Below are 23,815 nucleotides of genomic sequence, written 5' to 3'. Positions count from 1 at the left end.
AACTAAGACCCAGGACAGCTAAATAAATAAATAGTTATTTTAAAAAAATAATAAAGAAAAGGTAACATTTTTTAAAAAGATAGCTACAAGAATTTTTTTAAAAAGAAATTTTTAAAGAGGTATACTTGAGTAGCAAGGTAGCAAGAAGCTCCTTATAAAAAACAGCAATATATTATTATTGCTCTCATAATATTATAGTGACTCTCACACTAAGGGGAAGGGGCCAGTGCACAGTTTGGAAAAGCACATTCTTGGGTTGGTAAGAGACAAGGGGTGTGACAGCTATCAGCAGATGAAATTAAGTATAACTTATAGTTTGATTTATCTGTGTAGCAAATGAATGTCCAAGAGGAGAAAAAGAAGCTAGGAAACGTTGATGTAAATCATCAGATTTATCCAGTAAAGGTAGAATTATTTTCCTCAGGAAAAAATGAAATAAGCAGTGTTTAGTTTGAAATATTTTATTTTCATGTTCTTTGTAGAAACATCAATAAATATTTAAACTTCTCTTTTCTCAGACATAGAAAAGCACTGTGTAATTAACATGAAACAAGGCATTGTGCCTTACAAGAAAGACATAACATGTCCAAAGGGTATTAAGAACATTGTAGCTCTTAAAGTTTCAACATGAGAAATGCTGACCACATACTGTGAAATCATTTCAGTAGATAACCAACATTCTTTTAAACACTTACAAACACATGCATTTACAAAATCATTTACAAAAACATGCATCCCCCTACCTGACAATGAGTTCACTATCTGTTTCGATCCTCCAGTTTCTGCCACAAGGGCTGGCATAAAGTGGGCTCCTCAGAAATATTAATTTAATGACTGGCAAACATTTGCAAACCTACTTCAAACTCAGTAAGAATCAGGACTAAATAAACTTTTTTCTCATAAAATAAATAATACCAATAATGATAGGATGTGCAAGTAGATTTGATCACATCCTTAACCATGTCACATGTAAATAGTAACATAGAATCTTTGAAACCCAAGCAACATATAAATAAATAAATAAGTAAATAAATAAGTGGAAGAACCCTCCTAAGAGATGTTCAAACATATTAAGCCTGATCCAGGTGGCCTTAGGAGCTGGTGATTCCTCTTTTCCTTCTTTGATTTCTGTAGGGGCAGGGTCTACTTCTGGAACAGCCATCCAAGAGCTTCTGTTTTCCACCTGGTCAGTTGGAGCTGGCCCTGCAAGAAGAAAAGGTCTTCCTTAGTAGCTGCTCTTCTCCTTTCCCTCTCCCTGGGTTCCAGAGATTTCTGAGTCCAGTCTTCCCAGCCTGGCATCAAGTGGTTACTGCCTGCCACCTGCTATACTGTGTGGCAGATGCCTCTAGGCTCTGATACTCTTATTAGGAATGGAGGTGAGGCCTGCAGTATTCACTGTATTATTGGCTACAAATAGCCAATTCTATTTGATGCTGAAGCTGAAGTTCCAATACTGCGGCCACCTGATGGGAAGAGCTGACTCATTCAAAAAGACCCTGATGCTGGGAAAGATTGAAGCCAGAAGAAGGGGATGACAAATGATGAAATGGTTGGATGGCATCACGGATTCAATGGAAATGAGTTTGGGTAAACTCTGGGAGTTGGTGATGGACAAGGAGGCCTGGCATGCTGCAGTCCATGGGGTTGCAAAGAGTTGGACAGCGCTGATTGACTGAACTAAACTGTCCAACACCAGTGAGAATTTTAATGAAAGCAGTTTAACCCACATTCATTTGAATGGGGAGAGTCAAGGGCCATGATGGAAAGCATTGGCAATGTCCTTCTGACACCAGAGCAGATTAATGACCTTAATGGCAAATTTAATTCTGAAATAGTGATTTTTTCATTCCTTCAGCTAAATCTTAGGTTTCTCCGATATAACTTTCAGCAGGCAGAATGACTCTAGTCACACGATGAATAAAAACCACAACTCACTGGTTTAGCATCTTATCGATGATTTTCTTAACCATGGGGGCGGCGGGGTTGAGACACACTTCCTGACCAGTCTTGAGAGTGGCTCTGCAGAGAGAAGGAAGAATCTACGTGAGGTCCCATTTGAGGGGTGGGGTGGGGGCATCGGCACGGTGGGTGGTGATGACGAGGACAGCAACAGAGGTGACACTTACATGACTTCGGTTTGGCCGCAGTGGGGGCCCGGGGGCGTCACCTTCACGCTCTGCATGTTCTTGAGGTGAATCCCCTGCACGGTCTGCAGGCACTGGCAGCGCAGTTCGTTGACCACGGGCGCCCCTGCGGGAAGGACAGAGCGGGTTAGGGGCTGTCCTCACGGGCACTCGCCCGTCCCCGTCCCGCCCTGGGGATCCGGGTCTCACCTGCTGCGCGCCGGCCGGCGGCCACCAGGAGCAGGAGCAGCATCGCGGCGCCGAGGAGCCGGGCGGCGGGGTTCGCGGCTCGGGCCATGGGTCTCAGCTCGGGCGGTCTGTGTCTGCGGCGGGAAGGCTGGCGGGAGCGCGGGCTGAGCGGACTCTGTGGCTCCCCGAGCCGGGTGAACCCCTTTTATCCTGATCAGAAGGGAGTTGCTAGCCCCGGGCCCAGGGAAATTCCCGGTCCGGAAGGAAGGGGGCCACGCCCGCCTCACGCGTAATCAGCGCACTCAGAGTGTCATCCTCGTACCCAAATCTCCACGCGACGGTGAGTCTCCCTCCACCACGCTGGGGCTCCAGCCCAGACGGGCGCTGTGCGTCTCAGGCCACCCTGGTCGCGGGGCAGGGAGGGGGAAAGCTCTGAGGACACTGGGGAGAGACCCCCACAGGATTGGGGAGATGGTCTTAGAGGGAGACTTGGTTTTCTTTACTCATCAGATGGGAGGAATTAAAGAGAAGAAAGCAGGTAGATTTTGTTTAGTTATCTATCCTCTGCCTCTATATATTTCTGCCTCTCTATACTCAATTTTTCTATTTTCATACATGAGAACTGGGATCAGTGTCAAAAGCTGAATTCTGGGTTAATTTCAGTGAAAGTTGAGGGCTGTAAAAGATCTAGTATTTTGTGTCCTGCTCAACTCAATATTCTCTTAGCAACACTGGAACTTTCAAAATTCGAGGTAGATCTCCTTTTCCACCCAAGAAGGGTTCAGAGTTGGTCTGAGAATATGGGATTGGTGGTCACTCTGAAGCTGTGGGCGAGCTGGTCGGGGTCTCCTCTTCTGGTCTGTCTTTTGACAAAATAGCTCATGGACACAAAAGAATGCTTTCTGCAGCATAGCACCCTACCACGGATGTGCATGGATGAAATAAACATGAAAATACACATAACATCCTGTTCCATTCACTGAAGGGGGAACATCAGTGTTGGTCCTCCTTTTTCTTGAAATACTGATGTCTCTCTTTTCTGATGAGAAATTTCAGTTTTTTCACCTGATGCCTTTACTATTTTTTCATCAGAAGTTTTAGAGCTCTTGCACTGACCTAACATGAAGTCTAGAGGTTTAAGTGTAGCTCTCCAGGTTGGCTGAGATGCTTTTAAACTATAGTGTTGGAGAAGACTCTTGAGAGTCCCTTGGATAGCAAGGAGATCAAACCAGTCAATTCTAAGGAAAATCAATCCAGAGTATTAACTGGAAGGACTGAAGCTGAAGCTCCAATACTTTGGTCACCTGATGTAAAAAGCCGACTCATTGGAAAAGACTGATGCTGGGAAAGATTGAGGGCAGGAGGAGAAGGGGCACTAGAGGATGAGATGGCTGGTTGGCACCATAGATTCAATGGACATGAGTTTGAGCAAACTCTAGGAGATGGTGAAGAACAGGGAAGCCTGGAGTGCTGCAGTCCATGGGACTGCAAAGAGTTAGACACAACTTAGCAACTGAACAAAAGCTCCAGGTTAGATTCAGACCTCCTGGAGACGTGGAATATTATGAGACTGGTAAAAGAAGAAAAAAGTGGCCTCTGGCCTAGGGACAGGCATCTAGGAACAGGGCTCTGGGCAGCCCAACTCAGTGGGTGATAACTCACATCCCACAGCCAGCCAGCCTACAGAGATGCCACTTTCACTGCTATCTGTTACCTACACACAAGGCTGTATATTGTGCTTATTTAACTTATATGCAGAGTACATCATGTGAAATGGTGGGCTCGATGAAGCACAGGCTGGAATCAAGACTGCCAGGAGAAATTTCGATAACCTCCGACATGCAGATGACACCACCCATATGGCAGAAAGCAAAGAAGAACTAAAGAGCCTCTTGATGAAAGTGAAAGAGGAGAGGGAAAAATTTGGCTTAAAACTCAACATTCAGAAAACGAAGATCATGGCATCCGGTCCTGTCACTTCAAGGCAAATAGATGGGGGAACAATGGAAACAGTGACAGACTGTACTTTGGGGGGCTCCAAAATCACTGCAGATGGTGACTGCAGCCATGAAATTAAAAGACGCTTACTCCTTGGAAGAAAAGCTATGGCCAACCTAGACAGCATATTAAAAAGCAGAGACATTACTGTGTCAACAAAGCTTTGTATAGTCAAAGCTATGTTTTTTCCAGTAGTCATGTATGAACGTGAGAGTTGAACTGTAAAGAAAGCTGAGCACCGAAGAACTGTTGCTTTTGAACTGTGGTGTTGGAGCAAACTCTGGGAGATGGTGATGGACAGGGAAGCCTGGTATGCTGCAGTCCATGGGGTCACAAAGAATCAGACATGACTGAGCGACTGAACTGAACTGAACTGAACCTACACACTGTTAAACGTTTCCTTGCTCACCTCACAGTGGTTATGAGAAGTGAGTTAATATGTGTGAGAGTTGACTGGAAATAAATGCCTTATAAATGTTTGTGAAACAGATGAAATAGAAATAGTTTTTTTCAATATAACCTGAACACAAACTCTATCTGTTTTAAATTTTACGATAAAAAAAAGTAATGGAGATGTTCACATCTCAATTTTTCTTTTTATATTTAAAAAATTTCTGTATTAGTTTTTTCAAAAAGAATGCACAGTTACACTCTACTAGGAGATGCACTTACATGGGATTTGGGTGGTTTTGCTTGTTTGCTTTTTGTTGCTACTTTTCAGACCTATCATTGATTTATTTTGTAGCCTTACTTTCAATCACCTCATCTGTTAGAAGAGTTTGAATTCGATACTCTTCACCTTATTTATTGGAAAAGTCTTATTAAAATGAACAACTGTCTTTAAAAATATTCTAGTGTTTTTCAGTATGATTCTGACACTGGGACATTAAAGGAGTATTAACATTTGTATTGAAAGTGAAAGTTGTTCAGTCTGTCCAACTCTTTGACTGCATGGACTGTAGCCTTCCAGGTTCCTCTGCCCATGGGATTCTCCAGGCAAGAATACAGGAGTGGGTAGCCATGCCCTCCTCCACAGGATCTTCCCAACACAGGGACTGAACCCAGGTCTCCCGAATTTGGGGCAGATTCTAATGGTCTGAGTCATAATATTTGTATTAAGCGTTAAAAATGAAAAACAATATAAAGGCTATAAAATATGGTGACAAGCTCAGGAATAATTGGAATTTGTGTTATTTCTTCCCTTGTTATCAATTATTTTGAGGGATTTCATGGGAAACAGGCCAGGTATACAAAAGTTAGTCTTTAAAAGTTGTAAAATCTGTTGTTTTGTTTTCTAATTATAAGTAATGCAGGCTCAGTTTCTAAAGTTTATAAAAGTCAGAAAGGCATGAAGAGATTATTTTTCCTCTAATCTCTCTTAACTTTTGTCTACAGCACAGATTTAACAAGTCACTGAAAATTTGCTTTTTTTCTTCAACAAACATGGTACAAGTTATAAGAGTACACAGGGTTCTGGGTGAATATGAAAGAGGCTGTTTAATTTATTAATTGTCACATACCATTGCCAAGTTACTAAGCCTCTGTACCCACCCCAAGATGCAGCACAATGAGTTGGTGCCAAAATCCAGGCTCTCTTCTAAGAGTTATACAAATATTGACTCATTCAATCTTTCAACCATCTCTGTGAACGTATTTGTTATAATCTTTGTGGTACTTTTTAAGGTTACAAATAAGGAAGCAAGTGCAAAGAGATTAAGGAACTTCCCAAAGTTCACCAAATATTGAAACTTGGGGAGTCTAACCCAGAAGAAATGACTTTTAACCATTGTGCTATTATAACATGCTCTGTGATATATGATTTAAAAATTTCAGGGGATTTCCCTGGTGGTTCAGTGGTGAAAATACTTCACTTCCAATGCAGGGGACATGGGTTCCATCCCTGACTAGGGAACTAAGATCCTGTATGCTAAGTGATGTGGCCAAAAAAAAAAAAAAAAAGTTATTTAATTAATTAACTAAATAATTTTTTGGACTTCCTTGGTGGTCTCGTGGTTAAGAATATGCCAGCCAATGCAGGGGGCATGGCTTTGACCTCTGGTCCTGGAAGATTCCACATGCTATGGTGTAACTAAGCCTGTGCTCCACAACAAGAGAAGCCACCAAAATGAGCAGCCCATACACGGCAACTAGAGAGGAGCCCCTCTTGCTGCAACTTGAGAAAGCCTGCATGCAGCAACGGAGAATCAGCGCAACCAAAAAAAAAAAAAATTCCAGAGAGGAGTGATTAAAAAAAATCTGTTTATAATTCCACTAGCTGAATGTTTCAAATTTACTTATTCTAAAATGCAAACACAGTATATGACAAGATACCTCCACACTTTGGTTTCACTAACAGCTTAACTGTCTCCTGTGGCATTGATCTAGCCTGGAATATTTTCTTAAAGTGTCCAATTCTGGTGAAAATAGTAACTTCACCATAGAGAAATCTGGCAAACATTTTCTTATCTAAACAATTATATTGAAGGTTACTATCATCAGTGTGATGTCACGTGGATATCATGGACTCCCTGATATGACGTGAGGAGAAAGGCACTTCACCTCTTTGGTATTCCTTCCAAAGGTTCACATGGTTTTCGATCATAAGGAAAACATTTTTCAAACCTAAATTGAGGATTATTAAATAGCAGACTAGCATTCTCCATAAATTTCAAGATCATGAACACTGGGAAAACTGAGAAACTATCACAAACCAGAGGAAAATATAGACATGACCACTAAATGCAATGTGGTAACCTGGATTGACTCCTGGGACTCAAAGAGGACAATAAGTAAGAAAACTGTTGAAATTCAAATAAACTAGTAGTAATGTGCCAATGTTGGTTTCTTAGCTTTGACCAATGTACCACAAGGATATAAAATGGTACAACAAGGGAAACATGAATGAAGGGTACCCCAAAGCTGTATTATCTTTGCAACATTTATAATTCAAAATTATTTCAAAATAAAAAGATTATTTTTTAAAAAAAACTTATCTTTCTAGATACCACTACAGTATTAGAATCGTTAGAATACCGCTACAATGAAATCAATAGATATGCATACTTTACCTGGTAGCTTCCTAGAAAGGGAATTAAATTTTTTGCTGAGTTCATATTTGCTTAAATGTGGAAATCCAGAATATCTGCTGTCTCATTTTTGACACTTCATCATGTTTCATTGACTTAAAAAGTTTGTCTTCAGCATTAATCATGCGGTCCAAATCTCTCATCTATTTCTTGTAACTGATGAAAACAGTAAGTGTTTGCTGTAATGGTCTCTGGACCCAACCCAGAACTGACGTAAATGAATGTGTTCAGGGAAAGTGGGACTCCAGTTTATCTATAGGAGCTGCCAAAAAAAAAACACAAAAAGGGTAAAGTAAATGAAGCACATCAAGAGGTAGCCAGCATTTATAAATCGTACAGAATTTGTCTTCTGGGAATGACAATCAAAATCACTTGTTTTTGGAAATGAAGTAAAAAAATTTCTTTGTGGTTGTTATTTTTCTCCTCCATATGCCACTTGAATTCATGAGATCCTTATCAACCCAAATGCAGAAATATTTATAAGCAAAGGAATGCTTAGTCTAGTACAATAAACAAATTCATTTTCTTGTTTGAACAAGTACCTCTTTAAGCCAATTAACTTTTGTAAAAGTTGAAGACCAGGTTTTAATGCACGGTCTTTAAACCCCCTGGAAGCCACAACTCTTAAATAAATGAAATGAATTTTAAAATGGAAGCTTCAACGGTAAAATTCTACCAACCCTGCAATTGTTGAAACTTACCATTAGTAAAATCCAGAATGCTCACATCTTGGAGGTCTGCTGTTCTACCCCAGTCATTGCTGCAGCAACTGGCTGCAAACAGGTATAAACTTATATTTCCTCACTTCTGCTCTACACTCTGCACCAAGCTTTCTTTATCACCACAATAAAAAAAAATCTCTTGCCCAATAGGGATCAGCAGGCAGTCAATAAATATTTCCCCCTTTCTCATGTTTCAGGCAGATATTCTGCATAACTTCTCAAAGGTTCCCCAACAGGATTAAACCCTGATTGCCCACACTCTCCTTTTCTATTTTGCTTTTCCAAATTCTCCAGTTCCATACATAAGGAATATTTCCCCCAATAAATCTGCCTGCATTGTAGGCTGATGACTCAGGTTCAGCTTTTTGGTGGGAATACCTTGGCTAAGATGCTGCTCCATCCTGAAAACTAACTGTCAGGAAAATAAGGGCAGTGTCACTTTACCCCTAGCTTGCTGTGAGAACTTATTCCCTCTCAACCTCTGTCTCTGTGTATTCTACAATGATCTCATCTGATGTAATGACTCTCGCTCTTGGGGGAGAAAAACAAAGATGTCTGAACATGGCATTAAATTTCTGGATCCATCTGTCTCTATAGGACAATGGCATTAGTGTGTACCAGCATCAAGGTATAGGGGAGGAGAATGTATCTTGTCTTCTCTTCCTGGTTCTTTAGTTGGCCTAATAATTAAGCTGATATAAGATAGATGAACAGGAGAAAAACAAATTTAATTTCATACATACAGGAATCCCACAAAAATATAAGACTCAAATAAGTGACCAAAACAGACAGTTTTTTGTTGTTGTTTAGTAAATGGCAACCCACTCCAGTGTTCTTGCCTGGAGAATCCCAGGGATGGGGAGCCTGGTGGGCTGCCGTCTATGGGGTCGCACAGAGTCGGACACTACTGAAGTGACTTAGCAGCAGCAGCAGTCATTAAGTCATATCTGACTCTTTGGGGTCCCATGGACTGTAGTAGCCCACTAGGTTCCTCTCCACGAGATTTCCCAGGCAAGAATACTGGAGTGAGTTGCCATTTCCTTCTCCAAGGGATCTTCCCAATCCTGGGAATGAACCCGAGTCTCTTGTATCACCAAGCAGATTCTTTAGCGATGAGCTACAAGAAAAGCTCAGTTTATAACTTTTAGGCAAAATAGAAATCCATTTGTGAAGAATTGATAAGACAAAGGGGTTTGGGCCTGGGGTAGTATATTAGTGAAGAAGTAGTTTATTTATTAATCTTTCTTGGCCCTAAATTCTCTGTCTCTCATGTCAAGGATGTCCGTTTTTTCTCCTGGTACAGGAAGAGTATCTTTCACATGGGAAATTTATTTCCTGCTTTCACAAGGACAAAGGAGGGTCAGAGTGTTCTTCTAGCACCAGCTGTTTCTTAAGGAACTTTAATTTAAAATAATCAATATGCCAGTTAATCTCCTAGTGTTGAAAATGCATCAGTTCAATCAAATATATTTCTCATTTTAGGTGATGGTGATGGTAGCTGGGATCCCAAAGTTAAGTCTATATTGTGTGAGAAATCAGGTAATTAGTAAGGCATTAATATGGAAACAAAAGAAAGAAACAACAGTTATGATTGCAGCAATTGTAAACCCATCTCTGAGTTTTGACGATAGCCAGTTGAGAATATTTCTAGATGCCAGGCTCAAAGCACCTTCAGATAGGTAGGGGAAAGGCAGTGACAACGTGACCGATTTCCCTGGTTTACAGTTTAAATGTCTGTGGTGATCTTTCTAAGTGGCACACAAAGCAACAGGCAAGAAGACTGTTTATTTGTGAGCTGTTATGATTTCTATGACGTTTATGTCAAGTTATCCAACTTTAGTTCTCATAGCTTTGCTTTTTTTTTTTTTCTCCCAGTTGTGCCATGAGGGTTTTAGGATCTTATTATCCCAACCAAAGACGGAACTTGGCGGCAGTGAAAGCCCTGAGTCCTAACCACTGGACCACCAGGGAACTCCTTTACACGGCTTTGGGAAAAGGGCAATTTTATTTCTTAATGATTTCAAGTCATAAGTTTAGGAGAAAAGTTGGAAATGCTAGTTTAGACAGCTGAAGCCAGGTATTGGAGGAAACTATTAATAGAAGAATTCAGGATCCAGTTCACAGATAGAAAACAAAATCTCAAAGGTAATTAACAGAACTAGAATCTAATATCCATAAAGGTGTATCACTGAAACATAATCTTTCTCTCTGTAAACATTCCATTTTTTTAATCAAAGATAGCAACAATAAGACTAATTTGTTTGCAAATTAAATCTAGTCTCAATACATTTGACCTAGTTATTACATAAGTTCAGCAAGAATAGTGACCAGCCATATAAGCTCTTTTATGTTTGCTTTGCTGGAACTTTTCATAAGGAATCTCAGACTGGACCTTTAGAAATCCTTTTGAAGCTAGGAAGTCAAGCCAAAGAGTTGCTATCAAGTTTCAATGCCTATTCCTCTTTTATGTCGGTCCCCCAAATATCCTGAGGTTCCTGCACCTGCCAGGGAGTTTCCTTCCTTCAGTTAAGTTCAGTTGCTCAGTCATGTCTGACCCCATGGACTGAGTACACCAGGCCTCCCTGTCCATCACCAGCCCCTGGACTTTGCTCAAACTCATGTCCATTGAGTTGTGATGCCATCCAACCATCTCATCCTCTCTCATCCCCTTCTCCTCTTGCCTTCAATCTTTCCCAGCATCAGGGTCTTTTCAAATGAGTCAGTTCTTCTCATCAGGTAGCCAACGTATTGCAGTTTCTGCTTCAGCATCAGTCCTTCCAATGAATATTCAAGACTGATTTCCTTTAGGATGGACTGGTTGGATCTCCTTGCAGTCCAAGGGACTCTCAAGAGTCTTCTCCAACACCATGGTTCAAAATCGTAATTTCTTCAGCCTTCAGCTTTCTTTATGGTGTAACTCTCACATCCATACATGACTACTGGGAAAACAATAGCTTTGACTAGAGGGACCTTAGTCAGCAAAGTAATGTCTCTGCTTTTTAATATGCTATCTAGGTTGGTCATAGCTTTTCTTCCAAGGAGCAGGTGTCTTTTAATTTTATGGCTACAGTCACCATCCACAGTGATTTTGGAGCTCCCCAAAATAAAGTCTCTCACTGTTTCCATTGTTTCCCCATCTATTTGCCATGCAGTGTTGGGAGTTTTAAGCCAGCTTTTTCACTCTCCTCTTTCACTTTCATCAAGAGGCTCTTTAGTTCTTTGCTTTCTGCCATAGCAGTGGTGTCATCTGTGTGTCTGAGGTTATTGATATTTCTCCTGGCAATCCTGATTCTAGCTTGTACTTCACCCCGCCCGGCATTTTGCATGATGTACTCTGCATATAATTAAAATAAGCAGGATGACAATATGCAGCCTTGACATATCCCTTTCCCAGTTCCAATTTAGAATCAATCTGTTGTTCCATGCCTGGTTCTAATTGTTGCTTCTTAACTTGCATACAGATTTTTCAGGAGGTAAATACTTTACTTACCTGGTAAAGCTGCTGTGAACCCTTCAAGAAAGTGCCAGACAGATTTTTCCAAGAAGGTTTATTGGCTCTGTAAAGTCAACCTTATTTTCTTAAAGCTGTCTGGTCATATCTTGTATGTGTATGTATGTGTGTGTATGCTAAGTCTATGTATGTGTGTGTATGCTAAGTCGCTTCAGTCTTGTCTGACTCTTTGCAGTCCTATGGGTTGTAGCCTACCAGGCGCCGCTCTCCATTGGATCCTCTAGGCAAGAATACTGGAGTGGGTTGCTATGCCCTCCTCCAAGGGATATTCCTGACTCAGGGACTGAACTCTTATCTCTTGTATCTCCTGCATTGGCAGGTGGGTTCTTAACCACTAGCACAACCTGGTAATTCCCTTTAGTCTATATATGTATATCTCTCCCAAACATAACATTCCAGTCAAAGCCAGAGACTAGAATCTTAGTGAATTTATGCTAATAACCACATTACCATGAAAATAAGAATACTCCCTAAAAGTCACTTAATTCCGGAGGAATCATATAGGAAAAAAATTTGTTTTATCTTTGTTCATAAAAGGATATTTTACTAAATTTCCATAAGTCATAGATAGTTTAGAGGAAAGGTTTCTTTACATCTGGAAAACAAGAGATTAAAGAACTAGCAATAATTTTTAAGTCATAAAAATTATAATCATCCTTGTCAGTTCATTCAGCCCCAAATAATTAATTCTCTTCAGTCTTGATATTTTGTTAGCAGTTTTATGAAGCCATCAGTTTTTTTTGTTTGTTTGTTTTACAATTCTGTAATTTCTTACCCAGTTCAGTGGTATATTCTTAAATACATCAGAAACCTGTATTCTAGAGTACTTGTCAGGGTCCTTTCTATGAATTTCTTTGAAGCAGAAATACTTCTGCAAAAGAATCAGAGTAAAAGAGTAACTGTGTATAAATGACAAAAGGCTTAAAATTACAATGGTTTAAAGATCAGATGAAAGTTTATTGCAACGCAATTGACAAAGAAATTTAGTTATTTCTGTGACACTCAACATTTTAAGATAATAAGAATTACAGTAACATTAAATCAGAATGTATCAAATTTTTTGGAATTTCATATAATTACTAGAGCAGATATTAGCATATTAACATTCACCCATACAATATAAGCTAAGAAGTTTTCCATGTAGTTTAATGCACCAAATGAGCCTAATTAATGTAACATTTTTCTCTCTCTTATTCTCCTTCTCTATTGTTATATTAAGAGAAAACAAATCTTTTAAAATTTTCCAGGGGCCCTCTGGAAAATCCCAAGTTAGTTTGAGGTAAAAAAAAATTATTTAGAATTTGATTTGAGGAAGTGTGTCAAAATATGAAAGATTTCATACACTTGATTAAAAGGAATCATAGATCATTATGAAACAGTACCTACTTATCCATTTAACCAAAATAACAATAAAAGATTTCAAAGGCGAATGCAGAAGGCTACATAATTCTGAGCAAAACTTAGCTCTTTTACTATTGAGCAGACTTGGTTTACTTAGGTAATCAAAGACCAATGATAAAGATAACAAGAATCATAGGAAATTATTATGAAAAGACACAAATTCTTTGTTTTCTAGGCAGGTCAATTTAAAAGATAAAAGAAATTCTTTTACAATATCTTTCAAGAAAAGAGTAATAATCGAAGAAAACTTTGTACTCTTAACAAGAAAAGAAAATGAAAGAAAATTAAGTTCCAATTTTGTATAAATATGCTATTGACATTAAAGTTTATGTTTAAAACTCTTATAATAAATCCATTTAATCTTACCCAGTCTGATCACACATAAAATTCCTTTCCTAAGATTCTTTTATTTTACAAAATTTCTATAACTGTATGTTCACTTTAGTTTCTCTCTTGTTCTCTTTCCCATTCTAAAATAATCAGCTTTAGGACAAAGTTACTTTATTTTCTTCAACAAAATGTATCTTAAGTTTTCATAGCTTTTCTTACCCAAAATACATCTTATTTTTTCTGTATATGGAAGTGTTTCCTTTATTATAATATTTCTATTAGTAGTAGTTTTAATTATATATATTAATTAGAATTCTTAACATTTATCTAACTTGATTTCTAGTTAAAACTAAGAAGTGACCAGTTGTGAACTGTTAAGTCATTATAGGTCCATATAGTCAAAGCTATGGTTTTTCCAGTAGTCGTTTATGGATATGAGAGTTGGACCGTAAGCAAAGCTGAGTGTCAAAGAATTTGATGCTTTTGAACTGTGATGTTAGAGAGGATTCTTGAGAGTCCCTTGGATTGTAAGGAAATATAACCAGGCAATCCTAAAGGAAATCAATTCTGAAAGTTCACTGGAGGGACTGATGCTGAGGCCGAAGCTCCGATACTTTGGTCACCTGAGGCAAAGAGCTGACTCATTGGAAAAGACCCTGATGCTGGGAAAGATTGAAGGCAGGAAAAGAATGGGACGATGGAGGATGAGATTGTTGGATGGCATCACTGACTCAATGGATGTGAGTTTGAGCAAGCTCCGGAAGATGCTGAAGGACAGGGAAGCCTGGTGTGCTGCAGTCCATGGGGTCGCAAAGAGCTGGACATGACTGAGTGACTGAACAGCAAAAACAATACCAGCATTTTGTGAATATGTTTTTCATTTTTTAGTAGGATACATTTCCTCACAATATAACAATGTTTTAAAATGTAGCAGAAGATATGATCATTAAAAACTAAATATCTTTAGTTTTTCTGTCATGAGAAGCCAAAAGTGGACAAACTTAGGTTTAATAATCAATGTGTCTATATTTTATTTTATTTGGAAATGATCTAGATAGTCAATGAAATTTTATCGTTCAATTAAACATAGCAAAACTTTCTTTTTTTTATTAATTTTTAAGTGCAGTTGCTTTACAATGTTGTGTGAGTTTCTTCTGTTCAGCAAATTGAATCAGCCATATGTATACATATAGCCCCTCTTTTTTGTATTTCCTTCCCATTTAGGTCACCCAAAAGCACTGAGCAGGGTTCCCTATACTATATAGTAGGCTCTTATTAATTATCTACTTTATACTTGGTATTGTGAATGTGTCAATCCCAAACTCCCAATTCATCCTAGTAGTCCTTCCCCACACCCAGTATCCATACATCCATTCTCTATGTTTCTATTTTGGCTTTGCAAATAAGTTCATCTTTATCATTTTTTCCAGATTCCACATATAAGCAATATTATATGATACTTGCTTTTTTCTTTCAGACTTATTTCATTCTGTATAACAGTCTCTAGGCCCCTGCACATCTCTGCAAATTGCACGATTTGATTTCTTTTTTATGGCTGAGAAATATTCCATTTTCTGTTCATTTGTTTGTTTGTTTCATCTTGTTAAAGGGGTCTTTGGAGAAGGCAATGGCAGGCCACTCCAGTACTCTTGTCTGGAAACTCCCACGGATGGAGGAGCCTGATAGGCTGCAGTCCATGGGGTTGCTAAGAGTCTGGCATGACTGAGCGACTTTCACTTTCAATTTTCACTTTCATGGATTAGAGAAGGAAATGGCAACCCACTCCAGTGTTCTTGCCTGGAGAATCCCAGGGATGGGGGAGCCTGATGGGCTGCCGTCTATGGGGTCGAACAGAGTCGGACACGACTGAAGCAACTTAGCAGCAGCAAAGGGGTCTTAAGGCTAGTCGTTATATTGCACTTCTTTATATCCATTTATAATATGGCCTCTGTAGGGTAAGACAATTGCTTAGGCTTAGAGCAGTCAAAAAATTCTTTCTTCAAATATGGAAGCTTTCCTAATTCGAAAGATCCATCATCTGGCCATTGATGAGTGGGGTATAGTAATCTTAATAGTGACTCAGACCAATAACCCTTTTTATGGCTTAACCAGGGAAACAAGAGGCATCCCACAATACAGTGGGAAAAAAAAATGGTTGCTGCCCTCACAAGATCCAGAAAATTAATTCCCAGTTAGCCTAAGAAAGAGGAGGCTTTGCTTGTTACAGGTGGTAAGAACTATGTAGTGAAGGGACTTCCCTTGTGGTCCAGTGGTTAAGAATCTTCCTTGCAATTCAGGGGACATAGATTCCATCCCCAGTCAGGGAACTAAGATCCCACCTGCTGAGGGGTAACTAAGCCTATACGCAGCAACTAGAGAGAAACCTGCATGCTTCAACAAAAAAACCGGCATGCCACAGCTAAGACAGTCACAGCCAAATAAATAGATAAATTTTTTTAATTTATTTAATGGAAACAGTGTCTCTGGTCATTCATGGAAACATGAGAAGCCTTCAACTATAGATGCATTAATCTGTGGCAGGAGGCAGGTGCTACTGGAATGGGACTTTTCCAGTGCTTGAGAAAGCAATGAAGACTGAGACAACAAAGGCCACTTATGGACTGGGACCCCTTAAGACAAGCTCCTAACAGCCAGAATGGCCAGACGAAGAGAATGCTGCTTGTGACTTCATGTCTTGAAATCCCAGTCTGGGATGCACACTGATACGTGTACCTTCTGGATGGTAGAGGTCAGAGACAACACTCTCCATGGTCACAAAGCCATGTTCTCTGGCAAGAAGAAAAACGAAATGAAAGGAAAACCTCATTGCTTTTTACATAGGGGACCCACAGCAAATTTGCCTAAACAGATGCTAGTCTGCTGAGCACTGCGAACTCATCACAGTTCTATTCTATTCATTGCATTTTCCTATTCACTGCATTTATTCTGTCTATTCATTTATCTCTTCAACATTTGTCTTTCATTCATACGTACGCGTATGCTCAGTTATGTCTGACTCTTTCATGACCGCATGGACTATAGCCTGAAGCTCCTCTGTCTGTGAAATTTTCTAAAAGAGAAAACTGGAGTGGGTTGCCATTTCCTCCTCCAGGGGGTCTTCCCAACCCAGAGATCGAACCCATATCACTTGCATCTCCTGCATTGGCAAGCATGTTCTTTACCAACAGTGCCACCTAGGAACTAAACTAGGCTCTAAATTAGTTTGCAAAGATGAGAAAAACAAAACAAAAACAAAAATAGACACTCCCACTACCAAAATCAGTACTGTCCCACTACTCTCCCACTACCAAACTCAGTCTATGGAAGTATAACAAAGAGTTGCCTGGGGGTCTGTGATAGCACTGTATAGAAGTTTATAGGAACTCAGAGGAGGGAGTATCTGACTCCCCTTATTTTCTTTAATATTTATTTAGTTATTTTGTTGTGCCAGGTCTTCATTGTAACCTGGAGTTTATCATCAAGGCCGGGATGCATAGAGAGCAGGAGGACAAGCATGGCCCAGACACCAGTCACTCAGGAGCCATTTCAAATGTCCTCTCCATCAGAAATCTCACAGTTCATCTAAGTGTTTACCTTGGCCCTGAATACAGATCACACTGTGGGGACCACTGGTTCACAAGCTCCCATGCTGTGCTCTGTGCTCTCCAATAAAACTATCATACCTTTTTCTCTTTCTATCCCCATCTCCAATGTGAGTTGGGTCCATACTCATACTAAACATTCAGTAAATGTTTGCTGAAATAATGCATGAATAGAAGGTTTTAGGCCACTATCCCTGAGAGCAGGACACCAGGAAACTGTCCTTAAATGGTTGCAACAGCCTAGATTTTCTTACTTGCTTTTACCTGATTTGTTCACTCAGCATTTGACCACTCAGCCTTTGAGTTTAGCCACTCTGGACATTTGCCAAACCAGGACGGGCCAGAGTTTGTATTCCAGTGAAAGAGCTGGGGCAGCCAGAGAAATGAGTCTCAACCAAAGACCGGAGAAAGTCCTGAGCCCAAGGTCTGCCATCAAGTCCAAAGAACACAGGTAAGACCCATCAATAAGTTCAGAGTCAGAGGGCTTGAGCTGCTCAGATCTGGAACAAAGTGGGAGCAATGTCAAGAATATAGCAAAAAGACTTCCTTGTCAGTCCAGTGGTTAAGATTTTATGTTCCAAAGGTAGGGGGCATGGGTTCTCCTTGTCAGGGAAGATCCCTCATGAAGCACAGTATGACAAAAAAAAAAAAAAAAAAAGAATACAGCAAGGGAGATCCTGATTAATTGCTACAAATAGAAGAGGAGTATGCTTGGCCTTTATGCGCCATTGGCCTGATGGTAAATGGGAGGATCCAGGTACTTAAAGTTACAAGGTCTGGGTAGGAAGTGAGTGGATAATAGCTATTTATTCCATATACTTTCTTATTCAATTTGTTTATAAGATAGTGATAGGTGTAGTAGTAGGAGATATAAAGCTGGATAAAGTCCAACTTCTAAAATAAAATTCTTTTTATAGCTTGTCTATTTTCTTCTGCAATGGTTCAGTTCAGTTCAGTTCAGCTCAGTTGCTCTGTAGTGTCTGATTCTTTGCCACCCCATGGACTACAGCACGTCAGGCCTCCCTGTCCATTACCAACTCCAGGAGTTTATTCAAACTCATGTGCATTGAGTCAGTGATGCCATCCAACCATCTCATCTTCTGTCATCCCCTTCTCCTCCTGCCTTCAATCTTTCTCAGCATCAGGGCCTTTTCCAAGGAGTGAGTTCTTCACATCAGGTGGCCCAAGTATTGGAGTTTCAGCTTCAGTATTGGTCCTTCCAATGAATATTCAGGACTGATTTCCTTTAGGATTGACTGGTTGGATTTCCTTGCAGTCCAAGGGACTCTCAAGAGTCTTCTCCAGCACCACATTCAAAAGCATCAACTCTTCAGCGTTCAGTTTTCTTTATGGTCTACTCTCACATCCATACATGACTACTGGAAAAACCATAGCCTTGACTAGATGGACTTTTGTCGGCAAAGTAATGTCTCTGCTTTTTCATATGCTGTCCAAGTTGGTCATAGCTTTTCTTCCAAGGAGCAAGTGTCTTTTAATTTCATGGCTAGAGTCACCATCTGCAGTGATTTTGGAGCCCAGAAAAATGAAGTCCGTCACTGTTTACACTGTCTCCCCATCTATTTCCCATGAAGTGATGGGACCAGATGCCATGATCTTAGTTTTCTGAATGTTGAGTTTTAAGCCAGCTTTTTCACTCTCCTCTTTCACTTTCATCAAGAGGCTCTTTAGTTCTTCTCTTTCTGCCATAAGGGTGATGTCATCTGCATATCTGAGGTTGTTGATATTTCTTCCAGCAATCTTGATCCCAGCTTGTGCTTCATCCAGCCCAGCATTTCTCATGATGTACTCTGCATATAAGTTAAATAAGCAGGGGGACAATATACAGCTTTGAGTACTCCTTTCCTGATATAGAACCAGTCTGTTCTTCCATATCCAGTTCTAACTGTTGCCTCCTGACCTGCATACAGATTTCTCAAGAGGCAGGTCAGGTGGTCTGGTATTCCCATCTCTTTAAGAATTTTCCAGAGTTTGTTGTGGTCCACACAGTCAAAGTCTGCAATCATAGATCATTTATTTTTCTGTCAGTGACATGATTATATGATGTTATGATCAGTCTATAAATATTCAAAATCATTCAGTTAACACTAAAAACTTCAATATATTAACCTTTGGCAGGGATTTTTTTTTGAGGTTTATTGGTTTTTAAGAATATTTTTGTAAATTTCTTTTTATCTCTATTTTCTTAAAATTGTTTCCTAAGCTTTCTGAAAATAGTACTCACTAAATAAATGACAATAGGATTGCCAAAATTGCAAAAGAATAAGAAAATGAGAAAACTTTTCTTAGAAAGAATTACATAAGAAGTTTATTTTGGAAATGAAATCATCATTATGACATTAAGGTATTAATGGAAACAAAGCTTAGGAAGTCAGAAGATGACTGTAAATACATTGCAAAAGAAAATAGCATGCATAGCAAAAAAATTTTAACTAAGAAAATTACAACTCATCATAAAAACTTGACATTGAGAATAATGTCCATGGTATTTTCCAGTGTTCATATTTTCTAATTTTTTATCCAGAAATATTTTTGCTTTTATTTTTCCTTTCCAGGCTTCTTCCATATACTCAGGTGATCTTGGAGACAGAGGATTCTGAATGATACTTATTTCAAAAGGTGGCTCTGCTACTGTATAATCTAGCTAGTTCATTGATTGACACTTCTGAAGTGGTTGACTGTATTAAAGAAACATGAGACCCAACTAGGTATGGTGGAAATAATGGCAAATGTAGAGAAAGCATGGCTTTGCTATATTTTAAATATGTGTATATTACATATATGTATGTTACATACATTTATGTTATGCATCAAATGTGAATATCAGCAATCAATAATGTCCAATGAGCACATATTATAGCATCTGTGTGTTATTGAATCATGTAGATGGACAGATGAGGGGAACTCTTAACAGATTCTCTAACAGTTATAAATGCAACTAACAAAAAAATTTTATAAGTCATTTACTGGGCAAATGCATGAGTGTGTTATGATGTCTCTGGATGGTTTGGTGAAATCTCTGAGGTTAACAAGGTCAGGAGTTGGGAAGAGAGTCTTTAACATTCAGCCAACTCTCTACTGGCAAGGTGCCTTATCTAGCACCCAGCTGCACCATTATACAATAGTACTAACTGGGTTATTATTTCATCCATGTAGTAAATATCTGACAATCATTTATTTAGCACCAACACAGTCAGGCATTTTTCTGGAAGTGGGAATGAAGAGAGGTTAATGGACATGACCCTTACTCCTTAATCTAAAAAAGGAAAACAGATAAATAATCACAGTGCGGTCCGGTTGTAATTCTAATGAGAGTGTACATAAATTGCTTTACTTCTTTTTGCCCAGCAGATCCTATCATCATCCCTAGAATTACCAGAAAAAGAAGACTCTTTCCCCAAACAGCTGATAAGTAAGAGCTAATTGTCCCCAGGCAGCTCATTTACCACCCTCCTTTCAAGTTTACTATCTCTCACCACCACACAGGCTAATAATACCATAATCTCTTTTTTATGTCTGCCTCAGCAAAGAAATAAATATTTGACAAAGTTATATCCAAAGTTTATTCCTTTACCTTGCTTTCTTTACTAAATAGACAGTTAAGCCAGATTCCCAATCATCAGATGTCCTGTGGATTTTATAATCTTGTAGATATGCTGGTTGATAAACACTGTGGTTTTATTATTTGATTTTCTTTTAGTTGTTACCACAAAGGAAAAATAGAACTTGTGCCTATCATATTAACAGGTTATCTGCACTCAAATTTTGGGTTATGGTTCTGTGTGTGTGTCCGGGCGGGGGGCGGGGGGTGCGGGGGCGGTGGCAGTTACAGCTTGTTGACCACATTCTTAATGGGTTGCTTCTTAGTTCAAGGATTGCGGCCACCACTATTTGCAAATGATATGTGCTCTGGGGGTAAAACTCCAAAGAAAGGGAAGAAAAGTAGTTTTTACTTACTAAGTTCCAATTTTGACTCAGGCCTGGAATGGTTTCTATTATAAGTGAGATTTGGTCCTTTCCAGAGTCCTGTGGGGTAGACATTACTGCCCTTGGTTGGCGGATGAGAAAACTGAGGAGACTCAGGGTCCCACAGAGTCAAAAGCTGTAACCCAGACTGTCTTATTCAGAAGCTTGCTGGGTTAAAACCAGCAACCACAAGGATAAAGAAGAATCACACAGGATGAAGAAATAAGTATGAAACCACTAATTAAATTCAGTGAATGTCTTTGCTTCTTTCCCAACATGTTCTAGAAAGTTGGTACTTTTGGCCCTCAATTCAGTTTGCATTAGGTCCCCAAACCAAGATGCATGTGGCTGAAGCAGAATGGGCAAGGAATATAAGTAGAAGCTGTAAAGGACATAGAATCTCTACAATACAGAAAATGACCTACTTGGTGTCACATCTTCCTCTCAAATATTGGCATTCTCATGGCCTTCTCTGGTGGCTCAGATGTAAAGTATTTGCCTACAGTGCAGGAGACCCATGTTCGATCCTTGGGTTGGTAAGATCCCATGGAGAAGGAATACAACCCACTCCAACATCCTTGCCTGGAGAATTCCATGGACAGAGAAGCCTAGCGGGCTACAGTCCATGCAGTTGCAAAGAGTTGGACATGACAAATGACTAGACTAATACTTTCACTTTCATGGTATTCCCAAAGACTTCATCACCAGATCAGGCCTGGAGACAGAGATTGAAGGCAGACGAGGCAAGGAGATTTAACAGTCCTGCTGATTCTGAGCTTTCTTGACCCTACTGACTTGTCAAGCACCTTGAGAAGAACAAATTAGTGCGGAATGTTAAAACTTGACTGTTTAATCAAAGATCTAGACAATGTTTTTAAACTACAAGTTATGATCCATCACTGGATTATGAAATCACTTTATAGGCTTGTGATCAACATTTTTTTAAGTGGATAAAATAGGATAGGGGTTTGAAAGAGCAAGATGTTATGGGGCCCTCCAAAGCACAAATCCTTTCTGTGCCCCTGACTCTTGTTTGTGGGAAATAGGTTTCATTCAGCCTCCTAGACCTTCCCTGAGTTCCAAAGGTCAGATTCCAACAAGTGTTTATGGGCATGGGAGGGGATGCAGAAACAAAGGAGGAGCAGTCAAGAAACAATAGTGCAGTCATGGGGCAGGGTCCTGGTTCCTCTTCAAGTAATATATATATACCTTTGAGTTCTTCTGCAGGAACTAAGGCCCCCACCCAGTAGGAGGCTGGTAACTTCATATTGAATCCAAGATTCCTGGAACACCACCATGCTAACTCACCACTGACCAACTGGAAGAAAGTCTGCACACAGGGGAAGATAATGAAGACTTTGACCTCCTTCCTCAAAGGATTCCTCCTCCCTTTAGAATCTTCAGAGCTGGTTTTTGAACACAAGTTCACCTTCTCCACAGGTTGTCAGACTCTTGAATGAAGCAACCTTTCCTTTTCCAACCAACACTCAACTCTCAAATATTGGCTTTTGAGCAGTAAGCAGCCAAACCTGAGTTTGGTGAGAAGTATAGAAAATAAAACATCAAAATACAATACTTGTACAAAACAAGTATAAGTGTTAGGGGAAGCACACAAATTGAAACCACCCACCCTGACCAGGCACCATAGTAACCATTTGTATGAGTTGTTTTATGACATGAGATCCTGATAAGAAATACGGAACTAATAAGCCACCACCAACCAGAAGAGTTTGGGAAAGGTTGAAAAGAGACCCTGCGTGTCTGTCCACTTCCCAGAATCCCTCTCGCTAGCATCCATCTTGGCTGACCATTGCGTGCGCCACCAGGAAAGAGTCTGAATTAGAATGATTGGCCAAAGACCACTCAGAAACTAATCCCATCACCATAAAACCCGAGACTGTGAGCCACGAGGTAGAGCTGTTCTCCTGGGTTCTCTTACCCTACTGCTCTCTACTCGGCTGCCTTTTCCCAATAAAATCTCTTGCTTTGTCAGCAGATGTGTCTCCTTGGACAATTCATCTCTGAGTGTTAGACAAGAGCCCAGATTCGTGCCCTGGAAGGGGTCCCCCTTCCTGCAACATAAGTATTGTAATGTAAACTTATTTTACGCATGTGTGTCTAACACTGAATACATGCATACACAGTCTGCATGTATGTATATATAGTGAAAGTGAAAGTGAAGTGAAAGTATTAGTCACTTAGTTGTGTCCTACTCTTTGCACACCCATGGACTGCAAGTCATCCTCTGTCCCTGGAATTCTTCAGGCAAGAATACTGAAGTGGGTTGCCATTCCCTTCTCTGGGGATCCTCCTGACCCAGGGATCAAACTCAGGTCTCCCACATTGCAGGCAGATTCTTTACCAATTATCTGAGCCACAGGCGTTACCCCATTTATATATAAATCAATGCCAGATCACATAGGTTTATTATTTTCCTGCTACTGCTACTGCTAAGTCACTTCAGTCATGTCCGACTCTGTGCGACCCCATAGATAGCAGCCCACCAGGCTCCCCCGTCCCTGGGATTCTCCAGGCAAGAACACTGGAGTGGGTTGCCATTTCCTTCTCCAATGCGTGAAAGTGAAGTCGCTCAGTCGTGTCTGACTCTTAGTGACCCCATGGACTGCAGCCTACCAGGCTTCTCCACCCATGGGATTTTTCAGGCAAGAGTACTGGAGTGGGGTGCCATTGCCTATTATTTCCCTAGCCATGTAAAAACTTATTTTTGTTATGCCCAAGCTGCAAAATCTCCCAATGATCACCAGGGAGCTGATATCCGATGCAAAAGCAAGAGAGTTTTTATTACCAAGCTTGAGCTGGGGCTCCCACCATTACCGACGCAGCGGCTATAAGGAGGAGCCCCGAGTTT

General features: G+C 40.0%; 1 protein-coding gene and 1 long non-coding RNA gene across 4 annotated transcripts; one reads left to right on the top strand and one right to left on the bottom strand.

Annotated features, from left to right (window-relative positions):
* Positions 1-1,187: 1,187 nt before the first annotated feature.
* CXCL1 (chemokine (C-X-C motif) ligand 1 (melanoma growth stimulating activity, alpha)) lies at positions 1,188-2,447 on the bottom strand. Its single transcript, NM_001009358.1, is given in 4 exon segments — positions 1,188-1,203; positions 1,936-2,019; positions 2,127-2,250; positions 2,334-2,447. Coding segments are annotated over 4 exon segments (312 nt in total). The 5' UTR covers positions 2,422-2,447.
* Positions 2,339-22,941, top strand: LOC132659966 (uncharacterized). 3 transcript variants are annotated; one of them, XR_009601067.1, is made up of 4 exons: positions 2,339-2,652; positions 17,244-17,413; positions 19,536-20,392; positions 22,174-22,941. It is a non-coding gene; the product is annotated as an uncharacterized LOC132659966 (long non-coding RNA). The 3 variants fall into 3 exon arrangements; XR_009601066.1 differs by having other exon boundaries at positions 22,163-22,941; XR_009601065.1 differs by having other exon boundaries at positions 19,536-22,941.
* The last annotated feature ends 874 nt before the right edge of the window (positions 22,942-23,815 follow it).

The sequence above is a fragment of the Ovis aries genome, chromosome 6, assembly GCF_016772045.2.
Source record: "Ovis aries strain OAR_USU_Benz2616 breed Rambouillet chromosome 6, ARS-UI_Ramb_v3.0, whole genome shotgun sequence".
In the NCBI taxonomy this organism is placed as follows: Eukaryota; Metazoa; Chordata; class Mammalia; order Artiodactyla; family Bovidae; genus Ovis; species Ovis aries.
This window is presented reverse-complemented; position numbering and strand designations above follow the sequence as displayed.